At 38.6% G+C, this 17032-nt stretch overlaps 1 protein-coding gene across 1 annotated transcript in view; it reads right to left on the bottom strand.

Annotated features, from left to right (window-relative positions):
* col7a1l (collagen type VII alpha 1-like) overlaps nucleotides 1-17032 on the bottom strand; it is a 122329-nt gene that overhangs the window by 28527 nt on the left and 76770 nt on the right. Inside the window, 14 exon segments of the mRNA XM_066702977.1 lie at nucleotides 1943-1978; nucleotides 2774-2845; nucleotides 3398-3469; nucleotides 4288-4344; nucleotides 4455-4490; nucleotides 5260-5295; nucleotides 8148-8192; nucleotides 8597-8656; nucleotides 9114-9149; nucleotides 9481-9552; nucleotides 11009-11134; nucleotides 11967-12026; nucleotides 12372-12407; nucleotides 14228-14263. Coding sequence (XP_066559074.1) covers nucleotides 1943-1978; nucleotides 2774-2845; nucleotides 3398-3469; nucleotides 4288-4344; nucleotides 4455-4490; nucleotides 5260-5295; nucleotides 8148-8192; nucleotides 8597-8656; nucleotides 9114-9149; nucleotides 9481-9552; nucleotides 11009-11134; nucleotides 11967-12026; nucleotides 12372-12407; nucleotides 14228-14263 — 780 coding nt within the window.

Below are 17032 nucleotides of genomic sequence, written 5' to 3'. Positions count from 1 at the left end.
TAGAAAGCATGCTATACACTGATCAGCCATAATATTATGACCACCTGCCTAATATTGTGTAGGTCCCCCTTTTGCTGCCAAAACAGCCCTGACCCGTCGTGACATGGACTCCACTAGACCTCTGAAGGTGTGCTGTGGTATCTGGCACCAAGACGTTAGCAGCAGATCCTTTAAGTCCTGTAAGTTGGGCCTCCATGGATCGGACTTGTTTGTCCAGCACATCCTACAGATGCTCGATTGGATTGAAATCTGGGGAATTTGGAGGCCAAGTCAACACCTTGAACTCGTGATTCATCAGACCAGGCCACCTTCTTCCATTGCTCCGTGGTCCAGTTCTGATGCTCACGTGCCCATTGTAGGCACTTTCGGCAGTGGACAGGGGTCAGCATGGGCCCCCTGACTGGTCTGCGGCTACGCAGCCCCATACGCAACAAACTGCGATGCACTGTGTGTTCTGACACCTTTCTATCAGAACCAGCATTCACTTTTTCAGCAATTTGAGCTACAGTAGCTCGTCTGTTGGATCGGACCACACGGGCCAGCCTTCGCTCCCCACGTGCATCAATGAGCCTTGGCTGCCCATGACCCTGTCGCCGGTTCACCGCTTTTCCTTCCTTGGACCACTTTTGATAGGTACTGACCACTGTAGATCAGGAACACCCCACAAGAGCTGCAGTTTTGGAGATGCTCTGACCCAGTTGTCTAGCCATCACAATTTGGCCCTTGTCAAAGTCACTCAGATCCTTACGCTTGCCCATTTTTCCTGCTTCTAACACATCAACTTTGAGGACAAAATATTCACTTGCTGCCTAATATATCCCACCCACTGACAGGTGCCATGATAACGAGATTATCAGTGTTATTCACTTCACCTGTCAGTGGTCATAATGTTATGGCTGATCGGTGTATACTGTCCAACCAATAGGTGTAATGCTGGTACATATAAAATATGCTTACAATGAATCAATTGCCACTTGACCAGTATGATGTAGTATAATGTCTAGTTGTGCTTAGTAAGCAATTTAACATCCACACCTCTGTTGTCATATATTTTGGTAAGAAAAAAATGACAATGCAGGTAGTTTAATTCTGAAAAGTGATCCTGATCCTGAGGGTTTTGTCTTATTATGAAACTGGAATCCAGCATCTTCTAGCCTTGCAGCCTTTCCAAATGAATGTAGCTGGCACAAGGTAAATGTGTCCTCCCCCTGTGGACTATCTGTAAACTTACAAATAATATGACCTGGTCTGAACCCATTCAAGAATTCAAGGAATTGTAAATCTGCTGTTCAAAGGGCTTTTCAAAAGTAAAACATTCAGGAGTGCCAGCAGCAACTGCTTCATTACTGATGATTAAAGGACAGCACTAAATGCATTTTGTAAGTCGTATAAAGGATATTTGAGTAAAACTTTTAATGCAAGATTCTGAATGAAATGACGGCAGGATTTAATACCACTTAGTGGCTCCCATGTGATTTTGCCTCCCCCCCACCCCCCATCGCTTTTTTCTTTAAAAGCATCATTAGTCTTACTTTATAAATCAAATCTTTTGAATCACTTTAAGTGTCAATTGATTTTTTTCAATAACTTACACACTTCCAGCTATGAAAGATAAATACTTAATACGATTGTTAGATTGTAACTCTAAGCTGCATTTCAAAGTTGGTGGATAATCTCATCATGACGTGATTCGTCTCCATACTAAGATAATCAATGTTTTGGGGAAAACTAAATATAAAACAGAAAACTATCAAAAATTCACCTAAGGCTTATTTTTATTTAAACACTGACCTGCTACTGAAATTCTGGTGTCATTTTCTTTGTTTTAGGCAGTATGATTCTCTAACAAAGGACAAAGAACCTACTATACATATGTTATATTTTAGAAACAGAAAAAATGTAACAATATGCAACCAGTTTATAATAAAAAGGTTACGCTTACCACATCTCCGTTGATCCCAGCTTCTCCGGGATCACCCTGTTGAGACAATTTGAGCTTCCAAATGAAAATTATATTTTATTACAAATCAATATGCTTCAGTTTCTGACTTCATATATTATGTGATAATGTTGTAGAGATACAGTGAGGGAAAAAAGTATTTGATCCCCTGCTAATTTTGTAAGTTTGCCACTGACAAAGAAAGGATCAGTCTATAATTTTAATGGTAGGTGTATTTTAACAGTGAGAGACAGAATAACAACAAAAAAATCCAGAAAAACGCATTTCAAAAAAGTTATAAATTGATTTGCATGTTAATGTATGAATATATGTAGATATATGTAGATATGTATGAATAACTTAAGTACAGTCCTCCTTAAAAATGGATTAAGAAGCTATATTTTTTATTATTAACGAAAAGGGCCATCTAATTTTTTGGGTGAAGGAACAAGACAGCTCCCTCTGTTCTTTCTCATTTGGTATGGTCAGTGATAGTACTTTTGGTGCTCCTTGCATCCATGTTGTTTATGAATTTTACTCATTTTAACAGTGCTCCACAGAGTTAACCAGAAGGGAGCACTTTAAATCTATGAAAAAGCTTAATGAATTAAAGCTCTGATGGGTAGATCTGTGAAACACCTCAACAATCATGACTTGCATCTCAGCTTCCTTGTTGCTTTTCAGAATCTGTGTTCTTAAGCAGCGTTTCACATTTCAATGAGTTGGCCTCGCACAAGAGATTCATATTTTTGATACAAAGCCTCCCCTCTGCTTACTGATAATTAAAATTGCCAGTATGGTGACTAGAACGCCTTAGCTCAATGCAGAACAAACCTTCTGTCCTACTGGACCGCGAGCCCCAAATGGTCCCATGGCTCCTTTGGTCCCTGGTTCACCTTTCAGGCCCTTCAGTAACAGTAACAGTAAATCAGAAAACAGTTGTGTCGGCTGATAAAGGGACAGATGAATCCATCCCAGCAGTGGAATGGAAACAGCTGTAGCCCTCAGAGAACACATATGTCAGCGATTACCTAGATTAAACATATGGCGAGGCAGAAAAGCTTGTTACTGTGAGCAGTAATCACCAGTATATGACAATTGCTATATTTAAACACATACATTTTGTTTTCTTTTTACTGGACAGGAAAATTGTTACTGAACATGAAGCTGTTTTTGTTTCTGTGTTTTGTTTTACTCCAGAGACAGATAATAACTTGCTTCATCCAATATCACAATGGTTCCAGATTTCAGCAGTTTTATTTGATATATTCATTACATTTTCCTATTAAAAGGTCTACATTTTTAAAATGGATGTTAATCAGCTGTCTGACACTTTCTCAGAAAACCCAAATCTGACTTGGAACAGAACTACACAATGGCATCTGATGCACAATGTCAATAATACATTATCAAAACATAAATAATATTAAAAAGAAAACTTTTTGGAAGTCAAACTACCTTTTCTCCTGGAGGCCCATCTTCCCCCTTCTCTCCTTTATCTCCATCAAAGCCAGCAGGGCCTCTTTCACCCTGAGAAAAACAAAAATTATAATTCAAGGAAGTTTTGTTTTTCAAGCAAAGGCTGGTAAACAAAAGCTGTTCTGAGTTTCCTTCTTCATAGTCTTGTTTTCTCAGAGGTTGAAGCTTTTCTTTACTGATAGAGGCACTGAATATATATATATTCAGTGCCTCTATCAGTAAAGGCATATATATATATATATATATATATATATATATATATATATATATATATATATATATATATATATATATATAAGAACATAAGAAAAGGTTCAATACCCTCGATATATATATATATATATATATATATATATAAGAACATAAGAAAAGGTTCAATACCCTCGATATATATATATATATATATATATATATATATATATAATCCTTTTTGCAAACTGTACAACCCACTTACATAACAAAAAAAGTATTCATTCTTCTGAGGGTCTGGGGTCTCCTATCCTTGAGCTGAACAGGGCTCTCAAGATGTGGAAAAACTTAAGTCTGCTCATTTAAACCGGTAATTTGTTAAATTCAGTAGTTTAGAGATAATCTGAAACAATCACCTGAATAGTCTTCCCAGTAGAAACTGGTGGTTCAAGGTGATCAAAAAAACAAACTGGCCTGCTCTCTTAGATTCTTTTTAAAAATGTCTGCCCCAGTGATCTAGACTTTGTTTCTTATCCACCTCAACACATCTGTTTAGATTGCCCCGGTAAACCATTCTGATCTTCTCATATACTGTAATGGTATTATTGATACTCTTGAGCATATTAGCTATGATTTGTAGCCAATGTTTTTGATGATGAGATCAGATTCTGTGTTCTTACCGGATCTCCCTTGTTGCCTTTATACCCCTGGGGTCCTGATATAGTCAGAGGGCTTCCCTGGAGAGAGCAGAAGGGTCACTTCAACACGTGAACTTGGTTAAAACAACAGCTGTGAGATGCATCAAGTAATGAATTATTGTTAAAAGAGAAATTAATTGTTCCCTTACTCTTTCTCCTTTGATTCCCACAAGGCCCCGATCACCCTGAGAAAAGGTATTTTAAGAACATTCATTTAACCCAGAAATAACAAATTAAACAGTTAATTACACAGATGGTGCAGAGGATTTCAAAGCAAATTCAGATTTAATGTTTTTTTTTTTTAATTGCATATAAAGGAATTTCACATTTGTGCATAAGTAGTTATTAAACCTATAACCGAAGACCTGAAGAAGCAGTGCAATGGTAAAGTTGAAGGACTGGATTAAATAAAAAAATTGACCAATCCGCTAATAGCAAACTACATACGTGTCATCATAGTGGTTACATTTATGAGTAGAAGAAAGTAGCAAGTGACAAAAAAATTAAGCCACCATTGAGTTCAGATTTCTGATAGTGGATGGGTCAAAGTTTTTATTCAATCCAATCAAACCAGCTGCTTGACGTATATGTTTAAGATCCCTGGAATACAACAATAGGAACTCATCCTGGCTTGACAGTTGGCAGGTGATCTAGGGAAATCTGCTCACAAAGAATGATTTCAACTGTTCAAATGAAAACCTACTGACAGTTCAATGACAGAGAAGAGTCCTTTTAAAGTTTGAGCACTGCAAAGCAAAAGGAAATGTAAAAAAAAACAAAAAAACACTGCATTATATTTAAAAAAAAGCATTGAAAACCACAGTCATAACACAGAGAAACAAAAGTTCTACCAGTAGTAGTAGAGATTTCAACTTTTAAAAGTAAAATAGTACATATAATTATTTAATTCTACTTCAGTGACCCTAATAATGTCTACTAAATGTAAACGAGCACCTTCTCTCCTCTCATGCCTGGAACTCCTTTGGGACCCTAGGAAGAAACAGAAGATAGTAACAGCATCACAAACACAAAACCAATCGCTTAATCTTACAAAACAGAATACTGGTTCCATTACTTTATATGTTATGCTGGAAAAAATTGAGACCACTCCAAGTTCAGAAATCAATGTTAAGTGGTCTCTTAATGTTTTACAGAGCTGTATATACAGTTAGGTCCATAAATATTTGGACAGTGACACAATTGTCATCATTTTGGCTCTGTACGCCACCACAATGGATTTGAAAGGAAACAATCAAGATTGTTAATTTGAGGGTAGTCACATCCAAATTTGGTGAATGGTGTAGGAATTACAAACATTTTTAGATGCGGTCCCCTGCACTTTTAGGGGCTCAAAAGTATTTGGACAAACTAACATAATCATGAATTAAATTGTGAATTTCAATACTTGGTTGCAAATCCTTTGCAGTCAATGACTGAAGTCTGGAACCCATAGACATCACCAGATGCTGGGTTTCTTCCCTGGTGATGCTCTGCCAGGCCTGCACTGCAGCTGTCTTTAGTTCCTGCTTGTTCTTGGGGCGTTTTGGATTCAGTTGGATTCAGGTCAGCATTTGGCTGAATCTGAGCAGATAATATAGCCCTAAACACTTCAGAATTCATCCTGCTGCTTTTGTCAGCAGTCACATCATCAATAAATACAATTCCCTTGGCAGCCATACATGCCCATGCCATAACATGCTTCACAGATGAGGTGGTATGCTTTGGATCATGAGCAGTTCCTTCCTTCTCCATACTCTTCTTTCCCATCATTCTGGTACAAGTTGATCTTTGTCTCATCTGTCCATAGGATGTTGTTCCAGAACTGCACAGGGCTCGTTACATGTTTTTTGGCAAACTCTAATCTGGTCTTCCCGTTTCCTGTTTACATCTTGTGGTAAACCCTCTGTATTTATGTTACAGCTAAGGGTGGCCAATTTAGCTGGAGTGCTATCGACCACGCCACCCTCTGTTTAATGAGGGAGGGAACTCGTGCCACCAACCACACCCCGCACGCAGGTTCGCACGAGGACCCCAGTACACCACAATAGACCCAGGTAAGTAAGTTGTATTTATTCCCATAAACAGAAATGAAAGCAGGGCATGAAGTCTGCAACCATAAAACAGTGTGCAAATTAACAAACTAAAATCGCCTTTAATTAAAAGGGGCAATAAAAGAAGCTAAAACTGAAAGCTGAAAAATAAATACAAAGAAGAAAACCAAATGCTAGTAAAAATTTACAATAAAAATAGCTATATACCACACTGTTCATCCATAAGTACTAATAAGAATCTCAATATTTTTCCATGGGCAAAAGAAACACAGATCTACAATGACGGTAAGTATTCATCCAATCACTATAATAATGCTTTGTTTGGGGAGAAACAAATTTGTTTGTAACCAAACAGTGTAAGCTAGAATAACCATCTTTATCCTCCTTCTTATAGTTGCTGTTGCAGAAGCTCTCGTCAGGTGAGTGGAAACCTTCTTAAGTGAGCTATACACAGGAATACTCCGTGGAAATAATGAAACCGAAAGTGCACTGACTACAGCCTCTGGAGAAGTCCGTCCCTTTCTGCCCTTCCATGCTGTGGTGATCCTGCTGCCCTGTTCTGCCGCCTCCCCTCCTGTCTGCCAGTAATCGCCGAGCTGGCTTGCCTGCTGTCCCGTTTCCAGAGATCTCTCTCTTTTTCGTATCCGACGCTTTGTTTTATCCTCTCCCAGGGCAGGGTGATTAAGTGAGGACGTGGTGATGGAATGCAGGTGGACCCTGGTGAGCTGTGCGGCGGTGATTCGCTCAAAGAATACAAATTATAATAAGGCACACGTGCAAACAATCATAATAATATTAGTGAATAAAGAATTAAACAATAAGGTGAAGGATAAATAATAACAAAATAAAGGCAATATAATTACCAAACAAATTACACACAACCATATTCAATAAAGTGAAAGATAAATGTAATAATTAGTGATTAAAGAGCTCATTAACACCATCCGTGAAACTTACTCTGGTGAAGTCTTCTCTTGATTGTTGACTTTCACACAGATATGTCTACCTCCTGGAGGGTGTTCTTGATCTGGCCAACTGTTGTGAAGGGGTTTTTCTTCACCAGGGAAATAATTATTCTGTCATCCACCATAGTTGTTTTCCGTGGTCTTCTGGGCCTTTTGGTGTTTCTGAGCTCACCAGTTTGTTCTTTATTTTTAAGAATGTACCAAATAGTTGATCTGGCCACACCTAATGTTTTGCTATCTCTCTGATTGGTTTGTTTTGATTCCTAAGGCAAAACGCCCCAAGAACAAGCAGGAACTAAAGACAGCTGCAGTGCAGGCCTGGCAGAGCATCACCAGGGAAGAAACCCAGCATCTGTCATTGACTGCAAAGGATTTGCAACCAAGTATTGAAACTCACAATTGAATTCATGATTATGTTAGTTTTTCAAATACTTTTGAGCCCCTAAAAGTGGGGGGACCACATCTAAAAAATCAAATCCATTGTAGTAGTGTATAGAGCCAAAATGATGAAAATTGTGTCCTTGTCCAAATATTTATAGACCTAAATGTATATGTTTCTAGTCAAAACATTTCCAGTAAACAGCAGCAGAACAGAAAATACCTGAAGATCAGGGTTACAAAACACCAGTTTTACATAAAGCTGTGACATTACTTGGCTCAGTTAAAGTAGAAGCCACTCAGGCTCATTTGGATTTAGGATTATGAATTAAATGTGGACCCAAACTAAATGTCTTGCTGAACTGAAAGCCCTGAGTCACAGCAATGGTATTCCATTCCATTTCTTCTAACTTGGGGGGGGGGGGTTAGATCATTGTTCTCCACTTACCAGTGGTCCGGGGGGTCCCCGGGGTCCAGCACTGCCTTTTTCTCCCTATAGTTGTTTTGAAATAAACAATAATTACTAGTCCTGAGGTCGATTACAGTTTGTGTAATGTGTAATTCATATAATTGATCAGTTCAGTGGATTTAAATTAGAGTCCCATTAAGTGTTTTCCATGATAAGGCTTTCATCCATTAGCATATGATTAGAGTATTCCATTTATTCTGCACCAATCAGAGCTCGAGGCCACCCTTAAATCCCGGATTGAGAATTAGTGACCAGTAAGTGGGTTAAAGATCTGAGGGTTTTGTTAACTCTGTGATGAAAAGGATAATCTTGAGAACCCTGTTCAACTCATACACTGGAGATCCTGCATACCCTACAGCTGTAAGGTTTCATGTCAGCATTCTGTTGCTTTTTGTGACTGTTGCTCTCGCTGTCACTGAGACACTCACCCTCCGCCCTGGCAGCCCCACGATACCTCTTTCTCCTGGTTCCCCAATCATGGCGTCACCCTGTTGATTACAGTTGTCTGCTTACTAGAGCAGAATAACAGATCTACAGTGTGAGCAATGAAGTTAGACAGTTTCAATGCTTTATCCATACGTGGGCTGTATGAAAATGGGTTTGATTATTAATTATCCTGATGTAATGTTTCATATCAGGCTTTGTTATGCTGTGAAAATTATGACTGCTTTGTGCATTACATGCTGGGGATTCAAAACACACAATACTTGACTTTATTGATGCTGCTTTCCAATTCAGCTGCAATACATGCTATCTGAACACTGACCATCCCATTAGATGATTTATAAAACTATTGTATGGTATTAAGATATGGATATGACTTCAGAACTGGTACTGCAGTTTATTTGCATGCATAAGGACTGCCTGCAATCTGTTTCTAGCTAGAAAGTGGGCTAGTTTTAATTATTGTAATGGTGGAAGAAAATAAATAAATAAACTTCATACCTTGTCACCTTTATCTCCAGGCACCCCTGACAGTCCCTACAATACATTAAATGTAACAAATAACAAAACTGTGCAAGCTTAAGACAGTTCTTAAAATCAGTTAAAAACACGAACAATCTGAGTCAGGACAGTGGACAAATACTTTATCCACCGCACTAAACCATCACACTTTTGCAAAAGTATCTTTTCAGTCCTCTACAAGCGGACTGATTATTCATAGTGTTAAAACGAATCCACTAACATACTGATACTTTTTGCATCTAAATAATGTACATTTCAGTGTTACACATTATGATGGAGGGGACACCTGTCACTGTGGGTGACAGTTCAGTCCAGAAAACAGGAGCGGATCGAGGCTTTAACATACCTGCTGTCCCTGAGGGCCGGGGGGACCTGGGTTTCCAGGGGAGCCATTTTTCCCTCTTTTGCCTCGATCCCCCTAAATATCAAACAAACATGTTTCTTCATTTTCTCTCTAGAGGAAAGAGACAACTGAAAGCCCACAATCCCTCTCGTCCAGGGTTGATCCATGTTAAGTGTGACTCCCAAGTCAAATTTCAACACATTTACATAGAAAAACTAAGTTGAAAAGGAAGCACATTGTACCAAAACAAGACACTTCATCAGGATGAGTAGCTTGAGTGTGAATGTGAAGAGCACTAGTGAGTCAGTTAGTCCAGAGCTATCAAACTCTCTTTCAGTAAAATAATATGGTATTTAACACTGTCAGGTCAGTCAATGTCTTGAACACAATCGTAATGTGGTAGCTGATGTTTTATTTCACTGCCATATATTTGTGAAGTATTATCTTAACAATGAAGTTCAGAGTTGCCTCTCCTTTTATACAGAGATGATTTTGGTGCAGATGTAAAATCACTTCAATGAGAAACCCAAATATGGGAGAGAGAGATGCAGTGAATGGAAATATTAAATTTTAAAAATCAGTATTTTAAATATGATTCATTTCTTAGTCATATACAATTGCATGTGAATGGACCTGATTAACAGCAATTCATTTCACATACAGTAATTTAGGACAGCGTCTTATAATGACACCTGTATTTATATTACATTTCACTGATTATAAGGTTTCAAGACTCTCTCTCTGTATATATATATATATATATACACACACACACACACAAGGGAGAGGCGTACAAAGCATAAACTATAAATAAATAGGTCTCTCAATTTAGTTGATGTTTTTAAATGTCACGTGTACACTTGTTTTATGTAGACTCAATAACATCTCTTGACAGTGGGTATAATGTTATTTTAGAAGATGTGCTTCATTAACAATTCCAGGTGTGAACATGCACACATGGCGGTTTCTTCAGACTAGCAGGTCTGTACCTGTAATTGTCTGTGGGTGGGTGGCGATGCCCTGTGTATAAATCAATGTGCCAGTCTAATATATCACAGCCATACCTCAAACATGGCATTTCTCTTCAGCAATGCTTTTCTCAGTGTAATATTATTATTTGTTGTATTGTTTATTTCTGTATTGAATTGTAAAATCAAATTTCTTCTTCTGGTTTTTCAATAATGTAATTTATGCAGATTGATGAACCAGTTTGGGATTTATTTAGTGCACAAACACAAAAGTACATTTATGATGCCAGGTCCCTTTTTTAATATTATATTCATCACCACTTTCTGGATGTGTTGTGCAAGGTATTTAGTTACACAAAACAAGGTGTTAAGCAGAGTGAAAGATATGAATGAGAACCAAATGACAACCTTAAAATATATATAACTCAGACATATCAAAGTAGATATCTGAATAGGCTTTGGTTTAAGTATAATATATTACTATTATTCTTATTAATATAATATAAGCTACAGTGGGTAACTAATAAAGTTTTTCCCTGGGCCAGTATGTCGTTTCCACTTGCCTCAGTGCCAGGGGGGCCTGACAGGCCGGGGGGTCCTCTCAAGCCCTGAGATCCTGGAATTCCAGGGTTACCACGGATACCTTGGATGCCCTGCGCTCCAGGGGGGCCGGGCACACCAGGCTCTCCCTATTCCACAAAGACCAGTGTGAGTAAAATGCCGGGGCCAGATGATAATTGCTGAGAGCAGGGATTTTAAGCAGTGCATTTAATTAGGACTTGACATGCATACAGTAGGACTTACATTATGTACTGTAACCTGTAGTGCCCTTTGGTAAAAGGTTTTTGTAAAATGTGGATTTCGTGTTTGAGTCTTCCTGCATATGGTTGATTCTAAAGACATTAATGATAGTAACGTGATGTATGGACTATGTATATATGCCAGAATTGTACTCATTCAGAATACCTGAGCATATAAACAAACTGACTGAAAGAACATACTGTACTTGTAATTTAGTAATTTATTCTCCTGTAAGATAGCACTTATACGTTGTGTCATACTCTTGCCTTTGCATTACTAGCACTTGTATTGTTTATTTTGATTTCCCCTATGTTCCTTTTCGTTTAGCTCTTAACATCTTGTCTGAACTTATCAGCTTTTACAATCTAGGATGCAAGACTTATATATTGCTTACTATATATCTTGTATACACTTGTGTAAATTCTGAATTTGTAAAATGTATTATGCCTTGAACTGCATTGTATTATTGCACTTTGTATTGCTTTTATATTTTGGATGTCTGCTAATAAATAAATAAATACATACATACATACATACATACACACATACATAATAATAGTAATAATAATAATAATAATAATAACATTTTTAATAGCTTAAAATGTACTTAAAATGAACAAGATTTAGTTTTTCACAGCTTTTGCTTTGATTTTGGATAATAAACATAGGAGACAGCAATACTGATCTTAGAGAAAGCAATACCTAAAAACCTAGACATACCTTTTGTCCAGGAGGCCCAGCCTGGCCAACAGGACCCCTGTATCCAATTCCTGGTTCTCCCTGGAAGCAAGACTGGGAATCAGTCACACTTACTGACCATTCTGCCTTTCAAAGAGTCACCAACTTACACACAAGGACAATGATCCCAGGACCTAATATTAAATAAGGCTTAAGTAATTGCTGATCATGATTAAAGAGGTGGAATAACTGTGGTAAAGGAATAAACACAGGTTCCCTGGAGGGTCTTTTTGTACATAGCAGAAAGAGTTTAATTTACATTTAATACAAATAGTTACATTGAAAAAAGTTGTGTCCTTTGTATTTTGTGTAGTGACAGATGCAAAAAAAACCAACTAATAAATCTAATGAAAAATATACAATATATGCTATGGCTATAACACTTACCTTTTGTCCCGGTTCTCCAATTTCACCTTTGCTGCCCTTTAAAATGAGTTAACACGTAATATTAGCAGTGATCATCATGATTCAGATTAATACAGGATCTTTCCTATGCCAAATCACACAAGCACTGAAGATATTTAGAAGACTGCTGAAAATGCACCTAACATCACCAATCGATATACAGAATTAATTTGGAATACAATCAGTTTCACAGTCGGATAGATTTGGAAAGCCGAGACTTCAAAGACAAACTTCTGTCAGCTGCAAACAAACAAAGTTTCTTAAATAACACTGTTGCATTCTGTAATTGGCTCATTCTGAATGAAGGAGTCTAAAGTCTATCTAGTAGGACAGACAGAAGTGCAGGGTGAAACACCAATCATACCTGACAGCATACAATTTAAAGAAAAAAACATTTGTCCTGCACAAGCAAAATTATTAATGAGCAGGTTTAATCGTTTTTTTTTTATTCAGAAAATAAATAATACAAGTAAACAATACAGCCATAAGATCATTCAGCAGTAACATACACTTACCTAAAGGATTATTAGGAACACCATACTAATACTGTGTTTGACCCCCTTTCGCCTTCAGAACTGCCTTAATTCTACGTGGCATTGATTCAACAAAGTGCTGAAAGCATTCTTTAGAAATGTTGGCCCATATTGATAGGATAGCATCTTGCAGTTGATGGAGATTTGTGGGATGCACATCCAGGGCACGAAGCTCCCGTTCCACCACATCCCAAAGAGGCTCTATTGGGTTGAGATCTGGTGACTGTGGGGGCCAGTTTAGTACAGTGAACTCATTGTCATGTTCAAGAAACCAATTTGAAATAATTCGACCTTTGTGACATGGTGCATTATCCTGCTGGAAGTAGCCATCAGAGGATGGGTACATGGTGGTCATAAAGGGATGGACATGGTCAGAAACAATGCTCAGGTAGGCCGTGGCATTTAAACGATGCCCAATTGGCACTAAGGGGCCTAAAGTGTGCCAAGAAAACATCCCCCACACCATTACACCACCACCACCAGCCTGCACAGTGGTAACAAGGCATGATGGATCCATGTTCTCATTCTGTTTACGCCAAATTCTGACTCTACCATCTGAATGTCTCAACAGAAATCGAGACTCATCAGACCAGGCGACATTTTTCCAGTCTTCAACTGTCCAATTTTGGTGAGCTTGTGCAAACTGTAGCCTCTTTTTCCTATCTGTAGTGGAGATGAGTGGTACCCGGTGGGGTCTTCTGCTGTTGTAGCCCATCTGCCTCAAGGTTGTACGTGTTGTGGCTTCACAAATGCTTTGCTGCATACCTCGGTTGTAACGAGTGCTTATTTCAGTCAAAGTTGCTCTTCTATCAGCTTGAATCAGTCGGCCCATTCTCCTCTGACCTCTAGCATCAACAAGGCATTTTCGCCCACAGGACTGCCACATACTGGATGTTTTTCCCTTTTCACACCATTCTTTGTAAACCCTAGAAATGGTTGTGCGTGAAAATCCCAGTAACTGAGCAGACCGGCCCGTCTGGCACCAACAACCATGCCACGCTCAAAATTGCTTAAATCACCTTTCTTTCCCATTCAGACATTCAGTTTGGAGTTCAGGAGATTGTCTTGACCAGGACCACACCCCTAAATGCATTGAAGCAACTGCCATGTGATTGGTTGGTTAGATAATTGCATTAATGAGAAATTGAACAGGTGTTCCTAATAATCCTTTAGGTGAGTAGACATTCTAAGCTATAGTTCTAATAAAAGTACATTTAGAAAACTGATGTCAGGCTCAAGACAAATGTATTCCAACAGTTATATAAAAACTCATATAATGTAGTTATAATAATTTAATTCTATTACCTTTTCACCCGGAATTCCATTTTCTCCTGGAGTACCCTTCCAAAGCAAAGAAACACTTAGTTTACTGTTCACACAGAAACACAATAGTATGATTAATTACATGTAATTTTTAGTTTAAAGAAAATCTAGCACAATGCATGAATGTTTTGTAAAAAAAAATGTTTTGTTGTCGAATTCATTCATTTATTTATCTCTCTTCTTTTCAGTTTTTAATTTTTCATACACATATTTCCCAACATAAAACCAATGTGACTTTACAATAATTGATTTTGAGTTTCAGTGTTTTAATATAAAATATCCTACTGAAAGAGGCCAATGCCATCAGGGAATACCGTTTCCATGAAAGGGTTTTCATGGTCTGCAATAATGCTTAGGTAGGTGGTATGTGTCAAAGTAACATCCACATGAATGGCAGGACCCAAGATTTCCCAGCATCACACTGCCTCCGCCGGCTTGCCTTCTTCCCATAGTGCATCCTGGTGCCATGTGTTCTCCAGGTAAGCAACACACACGCACCTGGCCATCCACGTGATGTAAAAGAAAACATGATTCATCAGACCAGGCCACCTTCTTCCATTGCTCCGTGGTCCAGTTCTGATGCTCACGTGCCCATTGTAGGTGCTTTCGGCAGTGGACAGGGGTCAGCATGGGCACCCTGACTGGTCTGCGGCTACGCAGCCCCATACGCAACAAACTGCGATGCACTGTGTGTTCTGACACCTTTCTATCAGAAACCAGCATTAACTTTTTCATCAATTTGAGCTACAGTAGCTCGTCTGTTGGATCGGACCACACGGGCCAGCCTTCGCTCCCCATGTGCATCAATGAGCCTTGACCCATGACCCTGTCGCCGGTTCAGCGCTTTTCCTTCCTTGGACCACTTTGGATAGGTACTGACCACTGCAGACCGGGAACACCCCACAAGAGCTGCAGTTTTGGAGATGCTCTGACCCAGTCGTCTAACCATCACAATTTGTCCCTTGTCAAAGTCGCTCAGATCCTTACGCTTGCCCATTTTTCCTGCTTCTAACACATCGACTTTGAGGACAAAATGTTCACTTGCTGCCTAATATATCCCACCCACTGACAGGTACCACGATACCAAATTTATCAGTGTTATTCACTCCACCTGTCAATGGTCAGGTTATGGCTGATCGGTGTACTTTGAAGCTGAAACTCTGGACAACAATAAGTGTAAGAAAACAGGAAAAACAGGATACCTGTATAGTATTATATGATAAAAAGGTTGTCAGGAGCCTCATAGCAGTAGCAACACATAACTTTATTAGTGTTAAATAGATCAGGATCAGCAATTCTATCCAGAATGTATGACCTCATTTATTGTATTAACTTGTGTAAATTGTAATTTGTAAAATGTATTATGCTTTGAATTGCCATGTATTATGTAAATCTGAATTTGTAATGTTTGATGCCTTGTACTGAACTGTATTTTTGCACTTTGTATTAGAACATAAGAACATAAGAAACTTTACAAATGAGAGGAGGCCATTTGACCAGTCGTGCTCATTTAATAACTGAGTGATCCAAGGATCCTAGCCAGTCTGATTTTAAATTTTCCACATTGCTGGGGAGTTTGTTCCAGATTGTGACAACTCTCTGTGTGAAGAAGTGTCTCCTATTTTCCATCTTGAAATGCCTTGAAACCCAATTTTCATTTGTGTCCTCGGGTGCGTGTGTCCCTGCTGATCTGGAAAAGCTCCTCTGGTTTGATGTGGTCGATGCCTTTCATGATTTTGAAGACTTGAATCAAGTCCCCACATAGTCTCCTCTGTTCCAGGGTGAAAAGGTTCAGATCCTCAGTCTCTCAGTAGGACATTCCCTTCAGACCTGGAATAAGTCTGGTTGCTCTCCTCTGAACTGCCTCTAGAGCAGAGATATCTTTCTTGAAATGTGGAGCCCAGAACTGTACGCAGTATCCAGATGACGTCTAACTAGTGCATTGTACAGTCTGAACATTAATGCCCTTGTTCTCAATTCTACACTTTTGACAATATACCCTAACATGCTGTTTGCCTTTTTTATTGCTTCCTCACATTGTTTGGATGGAGAAAGTGAGGAGTCCACATAGACTCCTAGGTCTTTCTCATGCGTTACTTCATCTAGTTCTGTTCCTCCCATAGTGTAATTATAGTGGACATTTTTATTACCTGCATGTAATACCTTGCACTTGTCCACATTGAATTTCATCTGCCAGGTGTCGGCCCACAACTGAATATTAACAGTTTCAGGATTAAGAAATTTCGAAGGGAGTAAATAACACCTTACAAACCACTATGTTTTCAAAAATGACGGATTGAAATTCTTTGCTATGAGCAAATAGCCAACACCCGCACCATATGATAAGAAACATACCAATAGGACAGTTTCTACATGTGAGAAGAAATTGTAGCACTGAGGTTAGTATAGGGGATATAATAATGAAATGTTAATAAATGCGAGAGAAAAAGCCATTGATACAGAAAAGTGAATCCTCGTCGAATTAAATAGTAGAGGATGTGCCATGTATTACTTTTAAACGATCAAAAAACATCAAGGACAAATTGATACATTCGCTAAGTCCAAAACCAGACTTGGGAATTACGTGGTTACCAAAACCCCCGAGTGTTAACTTTAAATGTGGTCATTGTATACATTGTTTCAGTACCCAAAATACAAAATATATCTCTCTTCCTTGTTCTGGTAGAAAAATTAAGATAAATGGTTTTATCAATTGCAATGCTGCTGGGGTTATCTATATGTTGATGTGTCCTTGCGGATTAGTCTATGTGGGACAGACTAAAAGAC

The sequence above is a fragment of the Amia ocellicauda genome, chromosome 5 (assembly GCF_036373705.1).
Source record: "Amia ocellicauda isolate fAmiCal2 chromosome 5, fAmiCal2.hap1, whole genome shotgun sequence".
In the NCBI taxonomy this organism is placed as follows: Eukaryota; Metazoa; Chordata; class Actinopteri; order Amiiformes; family Amiidae; genus Amia; species Amia ocellicauda.
This window is presented reverse-complemented; position numbering and strand designations above follow the sequence as displayed.